This window comes from Antedon bifida, chromosome 11, assembly GCF_963402885.1.
Source record: "Antedon bifida chromosome 11, ecAntBifi1.1, whole genome shotgun sequence".
NCBI classification, from domain to species: Eukaryota; Metazoa; Echinodermata; class Crinoidea; order Comatulida; family Antedonidae; genus Antedon; species Antedon bifida.
The window spans coordinates 9,617,009-9,638,067 of record NC_136236.1 but is presented as its reverse complement, the minus strand read 5'-3'; the positions used below and the strand labels follow the sequence as shown (position 1 = coordinate 9,638,067).

General features: G+C 30.7%; 1 protein-coding gene and 1 long non-coding RNA gene across 2 annotated transcripts in view; both read right to left on the bottom strand.

Annotated features, from left to right (window-relative positions):
• Positions 1 to 16,752: 16,752 nt before the first annotated feature.
• Positions 16,753 to 18,511, bottom strand: LOC144856388 (uncharacterized). The gene is made up of 4 exons (XR_013614918.1): positions 18,457 to 18,511; positions 17,990 to 18,080; positions 17,362 to 17,451; positions 16,753 to 17,077 (listed from the first exon to the last, which is right to left on the bottom strand). It is a non-coding gene; the product is annotated as an uncharacterized LOC144856388 (long non-coding RNA).
• Positions 18,512 to 19,353: 842 nt separating this feature from the next.
• The window catches only part of LOC144856409 (plexin-B-like), a 33,219-nt gene continuing 31,513 nt past the window's right edge, over positions 19,354 to 21,059 (bottom strand). The window contains exon 36 of the mRNA XM_078714411.1: positions 19,354 to 20,719. Coding sequence (XP_078570537.1) covers positions 20,579 to 20,719 — 141 coding nt within the window. The 3' untranslated portion in view covers positions 19,354 to 20,578. The remainder of the gene's footprint in view (positions 20,720 to 21,059) is intronic.

The window sequence follows — 21,059 nt, the reverse complement described above, 5'->3', positions numbered from 1 at the left end:
TTCCTTATCATAATAAAATAATATATGAATTTATTTGTAATATTGTAATGTATACATAATATAAGTAATTGCCATTGCATTTATTATTATTTATTATATATTATACGGTTACCCCTTAATTATACTATAGTATAATTTCCTTGTTATATTTTACAATATTTTCTTCATAATTCTACAATTTTGTCTTTCACAGCACAAATTTATCATACTGAATCATCACACACCAAGTCTCATAAATTTCTACTGTATTTGTCCAAGCTACTCCAGCTACATGGTATTGCCTTGAGGCTAAACTACACGGTATACTGGCACTACCATTATTCCTGGCTCGTCAACCTGGACCACATAAGCACAGTTTCAGTTTCAGTTTATTTACCATTTCAATTTCTGAACATAAGAGATGAACAACTTATATGGATGGATAACCGTAAGAGCGAAGCTCGTTTACCGGTCACCCGTTAGTGCAGTAACATTACAGTATAACTAAAAATACAAAGGCAACTAACACAGATAGTTCCATATATACAGTACTCTCTTATAAATAGATGTATCTCTCCAATCTACTCCCAACTACCTAATCTAATAATAGTACTATTAGCATACTACTATACACTTTGTAGACAAGAAGTAAGTTGTATACACCTAGAGGACTTATGGTAGTACAGTCGAACGCCCTCTCACTGGCCCGGTCAACATAATCTATACCTAGATTATTGCAGTAATTAAAGTACATTATTACAGAGATTTTTTTGTTGTTGCAGAAATCAAAGTTATGTGTATAGAAAGCAGTACTCGTATTAAAAACTAAGCAGGTTGTACTCTTGAACGCAAACTGGCAGGATATTTTGAATATTTTTTATTGTTGAAATGAATGGAATCCTAACTTCATTTTCTACGAACTGGAGACGAAGACATATTATGACCCTTTTATTTAAATTTATTTGAATAGACCTCCATGTAAATTCATTAAAGGCTACATGATTGTTTTATATTTTAATATGTGATACTAATAGTAGAAAATTATTGTGTATAATGAGGACTAAGAATCTGATATTCACTTGCATTCTCATCTTTTTAACATTTTATTTATAATGCTGGTAATGAGTTTAAAATTTAATTATATTGACTAGTTTTGATAATAATTATGTCCTTATAAATTCATTTACATTTCTTTTGTGTAATATAGTTCATATATTATGTATTAAATAAATTGGTAAGGCCCTGTACTGTTATTATTTAAGGAAAGTTTATATACACTTATTTTATGCCTACCAATATTAGTATAATTGTTTATATAAATATTTTGTCTAATTGCCTTGATTTTTTGTATGGGCCAATGGCATCAATGTTTTTCTCAAAGCAAATTAGCCTAATAATGCCACATTTAGACACATGATTCATTGATTTCTGATATTCTGTACTTGTGTATGCATTACTAAAATAACCTAGTAGTTAATATATTTCATTTGTAATGTATGTATAAACATTCATTTTTTTTTCACATTTTTAAATTTAAACATTATTACAATACCTACCTTTCTGATATTGTTACTATTGTATGATATTTTTTGAGGCAGATTGTTTTCAATAAAAAAAAATTTTAACAAACAATTATTTTGACTTATACTGTACTATGTTAGTTCAGGAGATGAAGTGTGTGTGGGCAGAATCTGGTGTGAAGTGTATAGTTGTCACTTTAAGACCTAAATTAGATGTTTTCTGAAGAAAAGAAGTAAAAGGATACGCTTTCAAACAACTCCAAGAAGATTCACACAAAAATAATTACTTTCCAATAAAATAGTATAACAGTGTATATTACAGTACATTGAATAAACTCGAGCGGAAAAATAACGCACATAAAAAAAAATTCATTTTCTTGTCGAAAGGTGCCCTCTCTAGTTTTCTATTAATTTATTAATAATTATTATTAATTAATGAGTAATATGAACATATTTTTAACATTCAATGCTGGAAACTGGTTCTACTCCTAACAAAGTTTCATACCTCCAAATTTCATCAACGTATTCAAAGCACTTAAATAAATATCATTTAACATTACAAATCCAGGTTTTGATAGAATTTTGCTTAAAAACATATACAAAAAACATCGATAAAAAATACTTTTCGTATTCAAAAACATTTGATACTTGGTATAAATGTTCAATATAGGTTGCTCCATCCATATTGCAAAAAAAAAATAACTATCAAGCCATATCACTAATTTTTTTAATTTACGTTTTTACAAAATGTACACTTATGAAAGACTATACAATTCCAACTCATTTTTTTCAAGCTAATAACTATTTTGAAAAAACAACCAACAAAAAACGTTCATGAATGCAATTTTGTTTCTGTGAATAGAGCAACCTATAGTGAACATTTATACCAAGTATCATCTGTTTTTGAATACGAAAAGTATTTTTTATCGATGTTTTTTGTATATGTTTTTAAGCAAAATTCTATCCAAAACCCGAATTTTTTATGTTAAATGTGATATTTAATATTGAAGTGCTTTGAATACGTTGATGAAATTTGGAGGTATGAAACTTTGTTAGGAGTAGAACCAGTTTCCAGCATTGAATGTTAAAAATATGTTCATATTACTCATTAATTAATAATAATTATTAATAAATTAATAGAAAACTATAGAGGGCACTTTTCGACAAGAATATGAGTGTTTTTTTATGTGCGTTATTTTTCCGCTCGAGTTTATTCAATGTACTGTAATATACACTGTTATACTATTTTATTGGAAAGTAATTATTTTTGTGTGAATCTTCTTGGAATTGTTTGAAAGCGTATCCTCTTACTTCTTTTCTTCAGAAAACATCTAATTTAGGTCTTAAAGTGACAAATATACACCTCACACCACCAACCTCCAACGCACCAGATGCCCACACACATTTCATATCCTGAACTAACATAGTACAGTATAAGTCAAATTAATTGTTTTAATTTTTTTTTATTGCTGCCTCAAAATATATTATAAAATAGTAACAATATCAGAAAGGTAGGTATTGTAATAATTTTTAAATTTAAAAATGTGAAAAAAAACTTAATGTTTATACATACATTACAAATGAAATATATTAACTACTTGGTTATTTTAGTAATGCATACTCAAGTACAGAATATCAGAAATCAATGAATCATGTGTTTAAATGTGGCATTATTAGGCTAATTTGCGTTGAGAAAAACATTGATGCCATTGGCCTATACAAAAAATCAAGGCAATTAGACAAAATATTTATATAAACAATTAATACTAAGTAGGCATAAAATAAGTGTATATAAACTTTCCTTAAATAATAACAGTATAGGGCCTTACCAATTTATTCAATACATAATATATGAACTATATTACACAAAAGAAATAATGATTATCAAAACTAGTCAATATAATTAAATTTTAAACTCATTACCAGCATTATAAATAAAATTTTTTAAAAGATGAGAATGCAAGTGAATATCAGATTCTTAGTCCTCATTATACACAATGATTTTCTACTATCACATATTAAAATATAAAACAAACATATAGCCTTTAATGAATTTACATGAAGGTCTATTCAAATAAATTTAAATAAAAGGGTCATAATATGTCTTCGTCTCCAGTTGTTGCAAAGAAGTTAGGATTCCATTCATTTCAACAATAAAAAATATTCAAAATATCCTGCCAGTTTGCGTTCAAGAGTACAACCTGCTTAGTTTTTAATACGAGTACTGCTTTCTATACACATAACTTTGATTTCTGCAAAAAAAAAAAAAAAAATCTCTGTAATAATGTACTTTAATAATCTAGGTATAGATTATGTTGACCGGGCCAGTGAGAGGGCGTTCGACTGTACTACCATAAGTCCTCTAGGTGTATACAACTTACTTCTTGTCTACAAAGTGTATAGTAGTATGCTAATAGTACTATTATTAGATTAGGTAGATTGGAGAGATACATCTATTTATAAGAGAGTACTGTATATATGGAACTATCTGTGTTAGCCGCCTTTGTATTTTTAGATATAATACCAATAGGTACTATGTATTGTATGATAAAAAAGAAATATTATAATATCTATCTTTCTCCTTTATATAAATATATTATTTTATCCAAGGGGTTGCAAACACAAGTGTTCACATGTCTTGTTATGTATTGCACCTTTGTCCTGTCTTTATGTTGTCCGTAATGTCACTGCACTAACGGGTGACCGGTAAACGAGCTTCGCTCTTATGGTTATCCATCCATATAAGTTGTTCATCTCTTATGTTCAGAAATTGAAATGGTAAATAAACTGAAACTGAAACTGTGCTTATGTGGTCCAGGTTGACGAGCCAGGAATGATGGTAGTGCCAGTATACCGTGTAGTTTAGCCTCAAGGCAATACCATGTAGCTGGAGTAGCTTGGACAAATACAGTATGATAAATTTGTGCTGTGAAAGACAAAATTGTAGAATTATAAAGAAAATATTGTAAAATATAACAAGGAAATTATACTATAGTATAATTAAGGGGTAACCGTATAATATATAATTAATAATAATAAATGCAATGGCAATTAGGGCCTAGGTACTATTACAAATAAATTCATATATTATTTTATTATGATAAGGAACTCTGTTTTAGAATGAGAAAAAGCCGTCCCAACCCAGATTTGAACCCAGCTATCAATAAAGCTATAAAACAAAATAGACCATATTGTAGCCGGACTGGGTAGCGTAGACTTACTTGAGGCCCGGGCCTAGTACGATTAGCTAAGAAGGATACAGGTCAACCCGTACCCATGCCAACTCGCTCGTACCCAAATTTTGGTTTACTTATATCCAAAATTTTGGCTTACTCGTAACCATCATGGGCTGGCTGCCTAGTAGTAGTAGTAGTAGCCTAGCCTAGTCTAAGGCAGCAGGCCCGGCCCTAGCCTACTACAACTTAAGTCTAGGCCTAGCCTAGGCTAGTACTAGTAGGCCTAGGCCTAGTAGTTAACATCATACATACGCCCTAACCCCCCTAGAGCCTAGTAGTAGCTAACCTACCTAGTACTCTACTAGCTAGGCCTAAGTATTAGCAGTAGTAGTTATTGCATTAGTAGTATTATTGTATTGTAGTATTAGTTGTAGCTGTCCGGTGGTCCTTGGTCACTTGTCTAACTAGCTACGTCTAGGCTAGATCCCCTAGTAGGCCTAGGCTAGGCCTAGTACGTATTATTCAACAGTCACACAATTCAGATTCTGCCGCTGATTGCTAGTGAACAGGGGGAGGGAGAGAAAGAGTTAGAAGAACTGAAATAAGTCGTGACGTATAATAAACATCATACAAAATAATAATATAACTAACTAATCCGTATAATATAATAATGTTGTATGTTATAAAGTAAGGTAAATGGGTTTAATATAATACAATTATATTATAATATAATGTATTTTATTAATAATATAATAGTAAATGTTCATAATATAATGCCAAAACCGAATAATATAATACAAAAAGTCAATAATTTGTTACATTTTTCACATAATATATTAGAAATAGATATAATATAATGCTAAAACCAAGTAATATAATGCAAAACGTATAATTCATTACAATACAATATATAATATAATAAAAAAATGATATAATAATATAATATTTTGAATACTTCAGACAGCTGAGGCTTGCCATACTTCATCACATTTCCCATCTTTGTGTCGTCGTGTCAACCTCGACGTCTATTTTGTTCTTTTCCTTATGCTGTTGAATGTTGGCTTGGCCCCATGGTTTCTGTATTGCCATTGTTGAATAACATTAGATAAGACCTACTTTATTCTAAAAAAGATATCCTTGTCAGGCAATTCGCTTAGTGCATGTTTATATCTACCCGTCGTATTCCACAGTAACATCGTGTTAATTGTCGCGCAATTTTAATGACTTCATCACGTACTATAAGAGAAAAATATGTACTTACACTGCTTTGAGATTTCATCAAAACAAAGCAATCGAATATTTCACAGGACTGACGATCAGTTTTGGATAATTGTTTTAGAATAACAAGGCAAATTTAGTAGGCCTACAATCCTACCCGAGGAAGTAATCGATGTAATTGTTTGTACACGTAAACGCATTTCTATATTTGCAATCTTTATTTATAGTTTTATGTCAAAAATTAGTATACCAAAATGAATTAGCATTTTCGCAATAAATACAATTTACGTAAGAATTATATAATTGAAGAATAAACTACTAATTGTCGTACAAAATGCCAAAATTATAAATGTGTAGGTGACTACTTATTAATAAAACATTTTTTAAATTAAAATATTAATTTCAAATTTATTTGATATTGGCCTATTTACTAAAATATCAAAGTTGACTTATAGATTTTAAAAACAGATGCAGCCAAAACAATTGTATTATATCTTTTGTGAAGAATAATGTTACTGATTAATCTGATGTAAAACACGAGCCAAAAGAATAAATTATTGCAAGTGAATATTGTCATTATGTCAAATACAGTATTGTTCTAAATAATATAAATAATGTTCATAAAACATATCGTGAGTTAAAATGATTCAATATTCAAACATATAGTTATTTATTTTTATTTGATATCTTGATTGATAGATTTGTTTCCTGTTTTAACGCTAAAAGAAATAACATTACATATTTCTGTTTGCATTTTGTATGTTTGTCACGACTAAGTAGAACGTAGAACATTACAATTATATTTATATATTAAAAGTATACAGGTGTGTAATACTATCAGCAAATGTCTGTATTTCTTATGTCAGATCACGTCTTCCTGGATTTGGTCTTTGCCAATTACAATATTATCTTACCAAGCTATGTTCATCATTATGAACATGGCTTGGTCTGATACAAATGGTCGTCGGATATACGTTTTGGTACCAACTCCAGCCCAACGGGTAGCAAACGATCAATCAATCTGCTCCCTTGTCTATAAGGTTGATTTGAGGTGCAATTACTACATTTCTCAACAAGTCTTATATACGGGGATACACCTGGATAGTTCTATATGCAAATTACCCGTTCGGCGTATGACTGTGACAATGTTTTGTTTTTTATTTCCAGAAATAATATTGTTTAACTAAAATGTAGGAGGTGCTATGCTATAATGATATTCAAAATATACTGAATACAAAGAAATGTATTTATTCAAAATAACACAAAAAAGAGAGGAAAAAGATATCTGATGTGTTACAGTATATATGTTTAGGTGATTCGCATAATTTCTTTCTACCTGTCGTTTCTCCATCCACAGAAAAATGTTGTTGCTTGGCCAGCAGATTTTACGAACATTTTGATGACACCACGTAAGAGTCGTTGCTGAGACGAACAGGAAATATGTACTTACACTGCTTTGAGATTTCATCAAAACAAAGCAATCGAATATATCCTGTTACTCAAGACTGACTCAGTTTTGATAATGGTTTTAAAATAAAAAAGGCAAATTTAGTACAGGCCTACCCGAAGAGGTAAATTGTTTGACACGTAAACGTATGTGCATAATGTCAAAAAGAATCACAATTTGCATAATAATTATATAATTGAAGAACAAACTAGCCTACAAATGTAATTGTAAAAAAAGGAACAAATTTGAAATATTTAGGTGACTGCCTATCATTCGATATTAATATATTATGTAGCATGTTAGGTTAGGTTAAATGCTTGTTGGATATGATACTAGGAGATAAATTTAGCCGTTTTATTTTTAACAAAAAGCTAACATTATTATACAGTAATCATTTGAAGAAGACGGCATATTTCTTTTGATTGATTGCTTTATTTAGAATAACAAATTACATATCCAATAACAATGAAAGAAAACACAGTAAAATAACATTTTCTCGCATTTAATGAAGAGATTTAATCACCTACTATAATTGATGACATTCATTTTTTCCTGTTAAATTGGATAACAAAAGATGGCAACAGTGTTGTAGTGCAGTACATTAATTAGAATAGTAAACAGAAGGCTTGACACGTCACACCGAGACTAGAAATATGTAATAAAATTGGATAGACTTTTAATTAAAAGAAAGTTTCCATTATTTATTTTTTTCAAAATAAATAGGAAGTTGTATGTTGGTTTAAAGCGAAATAAACTTAACGATTAATATCCCCAGCACCTACGAACATCCGATCTAGAAAATAAAAGGTAATAGTTATAATCATGATGATGATGATCATCATCATTATCATCATTATATTAAACATACCAGATTATAGTATTAAGGGTGCTGGTGCTTTGATAATGATAATAAAGAATGGTAGTCATAAGATACTATAGTGTACAGTAGGTCACTATATCATCTAATTGAGCTCACAACCCGTACTCTGTGCTTGTATGCATCTAGGAGTCTTGGCACCAGGAATGACTATACATCTTGATTTAGATCTATGAACCTTTCCTATTAAACAAAATGAAACTAGTGAAGCAAATTAAGAAGACAGAGATCAAACTGATACGCCCTTGATCGTCTTGTAGTGATCCAAAATGGATACTTACACAATAACTGAGAGAATATGAGAATTAAAAAAGCCACTAGCTTCTTATGTATTGTTTTTGTTTTATAAAATTAAAGTTTCATATGATATATTTATATATTGACATGTAGGCTTCACTGTATACTAACCGTCTTTTTGTGCAGCACCTTCAAATATTACGTTTATTATTACAAGTAAAAATATTAAAGTAATCAGAGCTCGAGCTATCTTCTGAAAGTGAAATCATGCAAAAATGATTATCAGATTACAAAACGTGAACATAATGTAAAGTTTAAAGTGTATCGTGTAACATGTACGGGGCGCCGTTTGGGTCATATCATAGTCGTGGTGCTGCATGGCAGATATCGTCATCTTGGTTTCTCCTCAATATCAATGTCTCCATCGTTCATGTTCATTGACGTAAAATGCTATTTTTTAAATAAGTAAAGTAAACTTAAGTAAGTAAAGTAAACGTAAACAAAAACTTATATTTCACTGTCATTTTCGGAAAAACAAAAATAAAATGAATCAAAATCTTACCTGACGAATGTTATCAGTTGTCGAACAATCCAATCTAAAATATTGTATTACAGTGATTGTACAGTTTGTATTATATTAGGTATATGTTTTTATTATATCGGTACATTTTAATTACCTTGGTATTATGCCAAAAAACGAAAACAACAAACAATAAAAGGACAAATGTAATTACGTAATAAAACAGTAAACAAATAAATCAGTGTAGTGGTGTAAATGTTGGCTAAAAACGATAGATACTGCTTATTAATAAAACATTGTTGGCGTTAATTTATTATTTCATTACAATTTGAGTTTGTTTGACATCGTTTGAACTGAATGAGGAGAGTATTTTTTTTCGAAGCTGACACATGAAGATGGTTTCGTGCATTATGTACTAATTTTCATGGCGGAGGTTGCGTCTTTCCGTTTCCTAATTTCATATTATTTTCGTCGTCTTGGCTGGTATGATAGTTTCCGCTATTTCCCTCGTCATCACCGTATCTAATATCATTGTTTATGAAAGTACTCTTACGATATGATCGTAACACCGTATTCACAGTGTTTCAATCAAAGTAGCTTAAATTTACTTTAAAAATGCATTTCATACCTATGTTAAGACTGATGGTATTGTTATAGCACCCACTATGCGATTTTAATTGTCAATGTTGTGATGGTTGTAGTGCCTATATTGTGTTTTGTCACAGCTCGAGTAAATTTCACTTGTTTGGCGTAATACTTTTTTTTTACTTAGGTGATGCTTACCTTAAGTGAAATAAAGAGGCAAAGAGGAATGACGTCTATCTTCAAGAGTTTCATTATCGTTGTTTGGAACAAGGTTTTCCGCTGTTGCGGCCAAAGCGTATAAGCAAGATTTTTTTCTTCTTAATTTTTCCATCATCATAATAATTATTGTCATTATAATTTTTAGTCGTGTAGTCGGTCAGTCGCCCGGTCGGCCGATCGGTAAACATTAACTCAAATTTGATTTAATTTGTTTTGGAAAATGTGCAAAAAAAAAAAAAAAAAATGGACTGAAGTAACAGTATCTAAATTTGTTTGCGTTTATATTGAGGATTTCGCAACTTGCATTGCTGTACATTTTTTTTTCATTCAAATGTAACAACCGTTTATTACTCCATTCCCTTAACTTATCAAGATCTTCTTGGAGAATAACACTGTCTTGTGGAAACTTCGCTTTTAAATTTTAATATCCCCGGAAATAATTAATACTACTGACAACTGGTAACCACGAAGAACTTTGACTGTGACACGTAGATATGCAAATGAAGAGTTTGTTCGAAATTGATGTAAATGGATGCGGAAACATACATGCCATAAGAGTAAAAGTGGGCCGTATTGTCGACTTGGCAATGATATGCATTTCATCAATATAATAATACATCTTCAAAAGTAGCTGCTTCGGCCAAGGAAACGTAGTATAATTCGAACAAAGTTGCGATTCAGTGCTCTGCTGAAGCTTATGCGGTGTTTTCATTTAATAATAAACTTATGTTGTTATTGCTGTCTGTGTTATACACCTCCATCTAATTGAGATATTATTAGTTTATTATTTCTAATAAAACATTATTTAAAATAACAAACATCACGCATCACGTTTATTATAATTATATTGCACTTATTCTCTTGTTTGATGACAAAGCATGAAATGCTATCGTCAACTAAAATGTAAGTTATAAAATAAATATTCCACATCAATTAATTATTTCACACATCAATATTATCTTGCACATTCCAGCACAAATCTATCGTGCAGTTTGATGTAGTTGACTTGCATGGGTTACTTTACGGAATTTCATTAGCCTCACCACTATTAATTATGTTAATCACTTTGGTACATCCAAGCTAGAAAAGAAAACACAATAGAGAAAAGTATACTTAATATATTCATTTGTAATACGTTATGATAGGGGCCAAATGCATGACACCATATTGATGAATTTCGGTTTTTACTTTTTAAAACGAGTCAATGCCAGTGTTTGTTTATATATATATTTTTTTCGTTTTTGTGTGTAATTGTTATTTGATTGTTTGTTTGATTATTTGTTTGTTAGTTTGCTTACTTGCTTGCTTGCCTGCTCGGCCGCTTGCTCGAATGTTTTATAGGTAGATTCATTATTTGTATATTATTTCATGTTTATCAAAATAGTATTTCAAGAATGAATTACGCAGCTATAATCACAGTAATCGCTAAGTCATATAGCAGCTACAAATACACATTCTTGATCATGATAAACACAATTTATTTTATTTAAAATAACACTTTTTTCTTTAAAAAAAAAAAAAATTTCTTACAGGCAAATAAATAGAAAAAAAATATTCAGTATATCACAAGTTAAAACAACCAGAAAGAAATGGATGGACCATTAGTAAAAATATTGAAAACATAAAAGTAGCCAGTGACGGCAAGAAACCAACAGTGTACTCCAGATCAATCTCTTTTATGAACGTATTTTCATTATCGTTGTTTGGAACAAGGTTTTCCGCTGTTGCGGCCAAAGCGTATAAGCAAGATTTTTTTCTTCTTATTTTTTCCATCATCATAATAATTATTGTCATTATAATTTTTAGTCGTGTAGTCGGTCAGTCGCCCGGTCGGCCGATCGGTAAACATTAACTCAAATTTGATTTAATTTGTTTTGGAAAATGTGCATATTTCATTAATTTTTGACAACAATAAGTATATACAGTAGTTACAATCTGCAATAGTTTCCAAACTGTCTGATTCTGTAGTTATTGGAGTATTTTATTTCAAAATCTACCAAAATCGGTTTAGTGGAACATATTATATTGTAGGTCAAATAGGTCTAAAATTGGTAATAATCAATATTTAACGGTGTTTTATTAATTATTAGGCCTATTATATTAATTAATTATTATTTTTTATTAATTATTAGGCCTATTATATTAATTAATTATTATTATTAATATTTATTTTAGTGGGGTCTGTGATTTTTAGAAATTTTGACGTGGTCTCTATTTTTAAGATTTCTAAATTTAAATAAATATAAATAAATACAAAAATCATACTACCAAATATTCATTTTTTGTAAAAAAAAAAAATCAAATTATGCACATTTACAGAAAAGAAAAATCGTAAAAACATCTGCCAAACGTGAAGGTGAAAATGTATTGTGATAAATACTACATTTAATGAAACATTATTCAGTTATTTATTTATTTTTTATTTGTTTTCTTCATAAATACATACTGTAATTGATTTTATAATTACGCTAATTATATTTTAATATCCGTTGGACAGTTTGAATGATTCGCCTAATGCGTTACGCATTATACGTACTAGGTACGTAAGTGTACATATTATGTTTGAATTTCAATTGGTACCATATTATTAATAGTTCAATGTTTGTAGATAATTGCTGTACATGACAGTATGCAAAATGATTTAACTTCGATACGCATCTCCAGCACTTGGGAACATCAAATCTAGAAAAAAAGTTGTCGCTATTATTCTTTCAATTCCTCATGTCCAGAACATTTTAGTACACATAAAGGATACTAAATAAAATAGTAAACATATGCCATAAAGTAACTCTTTTTAGCTTATTGTGTTTTCCTAACTCTGTGGTGATTTGGAAAACTTTACAGATTCTAAACAAACAAAAATTAATTATTAATTAAATTATTTAATAAATTTAAAAAAAAATCATTCACAATAAAATACAAGTGAATGTAAAAGCAATTTTATCTGGTTTCAATTTAGCAATCAGTTTATAAATTATAAACCAGTAAAATGACTTAGTTTAAATAATAGTAACGTAATAACTTATAACAAACTATATACAAGGCCAGTGAGAGTAGGCATATAGGTAGGCCTATATCTGCAGCTGAAGCCTTGGCCATCTTGATAACAAGTTAATGTAGGGGTAATACAAGGGTTCGAATAACATGGGTCGTCGGTATTTTCTATAACAGAATAGTGAAAATGATAAAGTAGAAAGGCCATTGTCTGACAGGCAATTTAGGTATAAAACATAAGTTGCGTTGGCGCAGATTTTATTTTAATTATGTCGGGAAAATGATCTGTTATCCCAAAGATCACTTTATTCGTCAATGTGACGAATTAAAACCTAGTTATATCTGTATCGTGATGTATCTCTCTCGCCGTCAACATAGTTAACCTAATTATATCTGTTTCGTGATGTATCTCTCTCGCCGTCAACATAGTTAACCTAGTTATATCTGTATCGTGATGTATCTCTCTCGCCGTCAACATAGTTAACCTAGTTGTATCTGTATCGTGATGTATCTCTCTCGCCATCAACATAGTTAACCTAGTTATATCTGTATTGTGATGTATCTCTCTCGCCATCAACATAGTTAACCTAGTTATATCTGTATTGTGATGTATCTCTCTCGCCGTCAACATAGTTAACCTAGTTATATCTGTATCGTGATGTATCTCTCTCGCCGTCAACATAGTTAACCTAGTTGTATCTGTATCGTGATGTATCTCTCTCGCCATCAACATAGTTAACCTAGTTATATCTGTATTGTGATGTATCTCTCTCGCCATCAACATAGTTAACCTAGTTATATCTATATCGTGATGTATCTTTCTCGCCGTCAACATAGTTAACCTAGTTATATCTATATCGTGATGTATCTCTCTCGCCATCAACATAGTTAACCTAGTTATATCTGTATCGTGATGTATCTCTCTCGCCGTCAACATAGTTAACCTAGTTATATCTGTATCGTGATGTATCTCTCTCGCCATTAACATAGTTAACCTAGCTATATCTGTATCGTGATGTATCTCTCTCGCCGTCAACATAGTTAACCTAGTTATATCTGTATCGTGATGTATCTCTCTCGCCGTCAACATAGTTAACCTAGTTATATCTGTATCGTGATGTATCTCTCTCGCCGTCAACATAGTTAACCTAGTTATATCTGTATCGTGATGTATCTCTCTCGCCGTCAACATAGTTAACCTAGTTATATCTGTATCGTGATGTATCTCTCTCGCCGTCAACATAGTTAACCTAGTTATATCTGTATCGTGATGTATCTCTCTCGCCATCAACATAGTTAACCTAGTTATATCTGTATCGTGATGTATCTCTCTCGCCATCAACATAGTTAACCTAGTTATATCTATATCGTGATGTATCTTTCTCGCCGTCAACATAGTTAACCTAGTTCTATCTATATCGTGATGTATCTCTCTCGCCATCAACATAGTTAACCTAGTTATATCTGTATCGAGATGTATCTCTCTCGCCATCAACATAGTTAACCTAGTTATATCTGTATCGTGATGTATCTCTCTCGCCGTCAACATAGTTAACCTAGTTTATCTGTAACGTGATGTGTCTCTCTTGCCGTCAATATAGGTAACTATCTTTATAATCTCATAACATCACCGTATATAAGCTCATATTCCTCGTCATCCATTGCATTTTTTGCCTTCATTTTACCATAATGGTATTATGGATATCAATGTAAGTGTTGAATAAAAGTTGTTCTATAATTAAAATATTTTGTTAGATTAGGGTTTTCAAAATAAAAACATACCTGATTTAGGCCTAATATCATGTACAATAATGTAAAAGAACTGATCTGTTGGTATAGACACACAAGGACTGTATAAAATATTATTATGATATACCGTATGCTTTTAACATCAATTACAAATGTATATTATTCAAAATGGATAAATGACATTGCTCATTCAACCGCGATGAATTATTTCATCGGGATTTAGTTAACATGATATATTAATTTTAGCCCGATAAAGAGGAAATCACATCATGATCTTTATGCTAATGAGGTGTTTTGTTGTTGCATAAAAGATGGATCATTAAGGATTCGCGCAATATTAAATCAAATGCTGATTGGTTAATTTTATCTTATAAACTATTGCGTTAAACTAGGTTTCTCCAGCACCATAACTTTCTATTTACTTGCATATTGGCTCCACTAGATCACGGTAGGCAGATTATAAGCTATACTGAATTTGAGCGGTACAAAATTGTAGGCAAAAGTGTTTTTTTTCAGTTTTAAAAGAATGTATGCTTATTAATGTATATGAATGTATATTCAAGGTAACGTAATACAATAGAGGCCCAGTAGTCTGCCTATATCGCCAGCAAAAGCTCTTACCATTAATTTTATGAGAACATAACATTTTATTAATAAACAATGTTTCTATAACAAAATATTAAAAAAAAAAACTACCCAAGTTTAGATGTTGGTATGTTAATATGTTAATTTCAATATTAACAGTTATTATTATTTCAATATTAACAGTATAAACGGATTAGAACATGAATTACAGAAACTAGAGTGTGAGTTCGCTCCCCCTCTAGGAAGCGTAGACGATGGTTCTCGGAATGATAATGACTCGGTCGGGTAAAAAGTTTTAGAAGGACAATCTGGCCTGAACGTTTTCGGTCGGTTACCATTATTGAAATTCTTTTGATATTCGTAAAACTAAACCTACTCACAACCTGTTTCACAGTGTCTTAGATGATTAATAGCGTGGATTGGCGTTTATTAGATGTTTTTTTTTTTTTCAAATAAAAACCATCCTAATTGGTATTATTAATACATTATTCCGCGACACAGTGAGCCGTTTTGGCCTAAGAAGGAAGACGTTTTAGACGGCTTGCAACATGGCCAGAAGTAACCCAGGGTCCTAACGGGACACATATAGCGCACAGTATACATACAGTCCTGGCAGCTTTTACTCAACAACTCGGCTATCGGGGTTTCATTCGATTTCAAACAAAAGCTCTTATCATCAGTTCTCTCGATGTAATTGTATATACTTATTTCCCACAACATACTCTTATATTATATGAATATATCTAATTTGATCTTTATGTACTACTATACCTTCACACGCGCGGTCCGAAAATAAACAAAAAACCAAAATGGCTATCGCCACCAAGCACCAACGGTCAACTTCCCTGCATGGTTGAAACCAACAATGCAAGGAAGTTGCAAGGCGATTGACACACCTTACCGTTAACCCGGAAATTACTTCTACCGCGCGTAGAGTTAAACTTTACCGATTGAAATCTTGTTATAAAACCCTTTATAATATCTTCCTAAGATAGAAATATGGAACAATATCGTAATAAAATGTTATCAAATCTACGTTTCGCGGTACATCTGAGATAGATAAGGTAGGTATCCAAGGCGGAGATTTGTCCCGAAGTTTTTCCATTGTACTCGCCTATGTCAGAATTAACCATAATTTTTTTTTTTTTTATCTTTTGTGGTTAACTACCACCTTTATTCAACAATTACAGAATCTCATATATATATTTACATTATTTTCTGCATATTTTTTTGTTATCTATTACAAAATATATTGCATGTTTAATGAAAAAAGTTGTTTAGTTATGAAACGTTTGTTAACTTATTTATCATAATTTGTGTATCTTTCAGTTTATATATTTGTATTTGATTTGCCCTTTAGGGAAATGCTTAACAAGTGGTGTAGTATACCAGGCCACTGTCACAAGAAGTGAACAAGAAAATCAACAAAATTGAAACATATGTTGGACTGACAGAAAATACATTTAAGTGTAGATACAATGGGCATACCATCTCATTCTGTAATGAAAAGTATAAAAATAGTACAGCGCTTAGCTAACATGTTTGGAAACTAAAGATGACAACATTAAATATAATATTAACCATAATTTATAAATAGATGTATGATTATATCAAATATTACGCATAGACAATTTGTTTTGTGGTGTTGCATTTAATCTCTTGATGCGGTGATACAATATTCATGTAATGATATCAGTAAACTTTTTTTCTAAGTACTGTATTTCTACGAAAAAATATGTTAAAGATATTAATTATTCCCGATCATAACATACTGTAATTATTGTCGAAATATTGCCGAACACAATGTCACGTGCATTTTACTTGGTTTACTAGGTCTAAATATTTTTTAGTGAACATTATTAAAGAACATTCTTATTGATGGTAACATATGACGTGAAAGTGCAGGTTGATGTAGTTGACTTGGAGGGGCTACTTAACGATTAGTATCTCCCGCACTTGGGAACATCAAACCTAAAAATAAAAACACAATTCGTTGACAAAACCTCACATGATTTCAACAGAACATAATTGGGGAATCACAAGATATGGTACAATGGTAACATCAGTAATACTACCTAAATGCCTACAACTGTCTCTGACTTTTTTTAATAGGAGTTGCCAAATTATAAAAGAAAATCATATATTTTTTCGTAGTGATTTCTGTTTCATCATGTTTAATCATTATTATATCTAAAATGTATGGTTGTGCCATAGATATGTACAAGGAAATGAACCAATTAACACAAAAAACATACCATATATGCACATGTAGCCCTGGCCATTCACAATACAGCTTAGACCTTCATTACATGGATTTGGGTCACATGGATTTTTGTTGACAGTATCTACAGCAAAAAAAATAAGGCAAATATATTAATTACAGGTAAAAATAAGAAGCAATGCTTCTGAAGGTGAAAGTTAATTATTTATTGTTTTCATTCATTATAAATACTAATAACAAAACTGTTTAGATGATCTGTGAAATAAACGAAGAATACATTTTAAGTGATTAGAAATTAATTATTAAATAATTCACAAAATGGTGAAAATGAGGAAACCTGTAAAGGCCAATTTACCCAAGGCGAAAACCTCGTAAAACTCACAGACTCTGTATCTATCCTCCGCATGTGTGTAATTGGTCATAAGGAATAACATAGATTCTATATATTTCTATTACTGTTACCGCTTGTCTGTGTAAATTGGCCTTAAATTGAGGATACGGACAAAATATTCTGTTTGATCATACAGAGGTCTTCCCATTAGACCACTTTAAGGTAGGTAAGATAGGTAGTGAATCATTCAAACCTCGGCGTCTTGCGGTGTAAGAACACTTTTATACTTTACACTACACAAATGATTTAGAATTGTATGATAATCACTAACCACCTTCTCTTGCATCAACTTCAAACATTATGTTTGTTAAAAGCAGGAGTACGAAAGCAATGCAGACTACTCGAGCAGCCATCTTCTGAAACTTTAAAAAAATAACGATGTTATAATGATGTGAACGTAAGATAAAATGACTGTTTCTATTACACTATAGTTTTGTATCATCGCATGGTCGACTGTTGTCATCTCTTTATGATGATGGTGGTAGTGACTCTCCATTGACTCCATGTTTGTATTTTTGCTCACCGCGTCACAAATTCTCATATGATCGTATTTCGTTATCGTCATGATGTTTTTCATTGTCATAAAGCGTCTTCTTATTGTTCTTTTTCTACCGTCATCACAATGATATCAATACCGTTAAATACTATTTATAATTTAGATAGTTTCTTCTGATTATTGATCTTAAACATAGTTTATGCGTATGACAAAAAAAAAATAAAACAACAAAGTTAACATACCTGATGAAACAGCATGATTATATTTGTAATAGGATAATCTAAAGAAAGTGTAATGTTGGTATTGATACACGCGCCTTATATACTGTAACAACTCATTAAATGTCAGTGACCTTTTATGTGAAAAAGAAACAAATAAAAGGAATAATTACATCGTAAAATCATCTGCCAACAGAATAAATCATTAAGGTTATATATTATTGGCTCAATAAATTTATGTGGTAACTATTGCTCATTGATAAAACCAGGGAAGAATGAAGTTAATTTTACTCTTCCCTGATAAAACATGGTTCGGGTTAATTATATATTATTTCTATTATCAAAGCATATTAGGCCTTCAAATCTTACAGTTGGTTCATTCCAGTTTTAATTGTACATAACTAGGCCATACCAATTATAATGAGTCGAATGTGGATTTTTTTTCTTGGGTTGAAACATGGCTGGCAAACTATTTAGGCTTTGGTTTTATTGCCACACCTATCGCTAACTTTGGCGGACAGGAACAAACCTACCTGGATAAAAAACAGAGGTGAGACTTCACAAACATTTCGGAAATCCCGCCTTATGTCAATGCGTACAAATGAGAACTAGAAAGCGCTATCCAATCGTCTAAAATTCCCAGTGGTCTAATGGTAGGATTTTTACAATCGAGCCGTTTCTACGTCCGAAATCCGTTTTTATTGTTGTAGGCCTATAGGCCTAATGCGGATCCATTAACACAAGAGAATCAATGTGTACATTTGAGCGCGCGGGACGATAACTTAACAATAACTATATCAATACACAAAAAAGTAAACTAAATAATTATATTTATTATAAATGAATAATTATATAAAAGCAATGAAAAGTGAAAGCATAAAACTCTTCCATATAAGTAAATGATTCATTTATTTAGCTACATGACGTATAAAGACATAAACATAATGAAATTAAAATTCTTACAAACACAATGAAGATACGATTAATCATACTAACTTTGTTTATTTAAAATATCGAAATTATGTTATTAATACTTACAATATTTTTTTTTGGATTATATATTATTATAATAATAGTAGGCAAGTAGGCCTATAAACAAATGAAATATATAAAATATAAAACTAAGTATAACATCTTACAAAAATATAATATATGTTTAAAAATGTATTTAATTTCTCTCATTAGCTTTAGTTTCATCGAAACAACGCGATATATTTGGTGTATATATCTAAATCGACGCATTTATACACACAAACTTAAATCCTTACTTAACGTCGCTGGAATAAGCAAGACAAATTATTCATATCGTTTATCAATGATGTAGACTGATTTGGGTTCCAGACGGCGATTCAACTTAATTTGTGTAAAACGATAAACATTTGACATATTTTGCGTTTCATACTTATAATACTAGTTTCCAAAAAAAACCAGGAAACACAAGTCTAAAATATGACCTTTGACACAGAATGAAACAGACAATGTAAGCCATTACGTGATTCACTTAATGTATACGAATGGTTCCTAATACTCTACTTTATTTTATTTATTTTTATTTATTCCGGTATATAAAAAACATTACAAAAAGCAGAACAAGTCTGAAATTATTGTTGTAAATATAATAAAAAGTTACATTACAGAACAAAAATACCAAAAAATTTACAATATGTATAAAAAAATAAATATACTGTACATTAATCATTAAAATTGTAATTCATTACGTAATTCACTCAATGTATACGAATGGTTCCTAATACTCTACTTTACTTTTAATTGTATTTGGTTTTGTAATACTTCCAAATTGTAGTTTCTTTATCAAATATTTAATAATATTTTAAGATTAATATATGTTTAACTGCACTGCACTTCTGATCCGATAGTATAACAATTTCATCAGATCTTTAAGTGTTTTATTTACTAAACTAAACTGATTTTTTTGCAACTTTACTACAATTTAATAATTTAGTTGCTTGTATCGAATTTATGAGTATGAAATGTCCAACAAATTCACATACAGGATAGTACATAAATGTGATGTTTACTGTTTATATTTGACTTCAATGATCCACAAATTATGGGCATGGCACAAAGTGAGCACGTAAAACACTTTGTACTGTCATAAAGCAACTTGCGACATAATTACTGTTTCTTAATGTGAAACATCATCATAAGGATTTTTAGAATGTTGTCTGGTAGACGATTCTTTGTTAGGTTCTGTAAAGACGCTCCGCAACTGACGTAAATTGCGTTGTGTTTCATATCCCTCGTCTTGCTGGAGAAGACTTGTAAGCTGTATAAACAAACACAACATTGTTACAGTTGAATCTTCAGTAAATAGCCAATCTTGAGTTGGGGGAAAACGTCCAATTATGTGAGGTTCAGTTTAAGAAAAAGGACAAACATTTTATTGCACCCAATTCTGAAGCATTCTTGACGCAAAAGGAGTTCATTTACAGCTGGTAAATTATCATAGAACCTGATCAAAATTGTATACCAAAAAAGTTTCAGCATCAACTTTGGTGTGTGACCACGTTATGATGAATATAAAAAAAGAACAGGCTTATGAAAGATTCAGGGTAGTACTGTATTCAAAGAACTGTTAGCTTTAAAATAATGTGTCTTGATGTTAG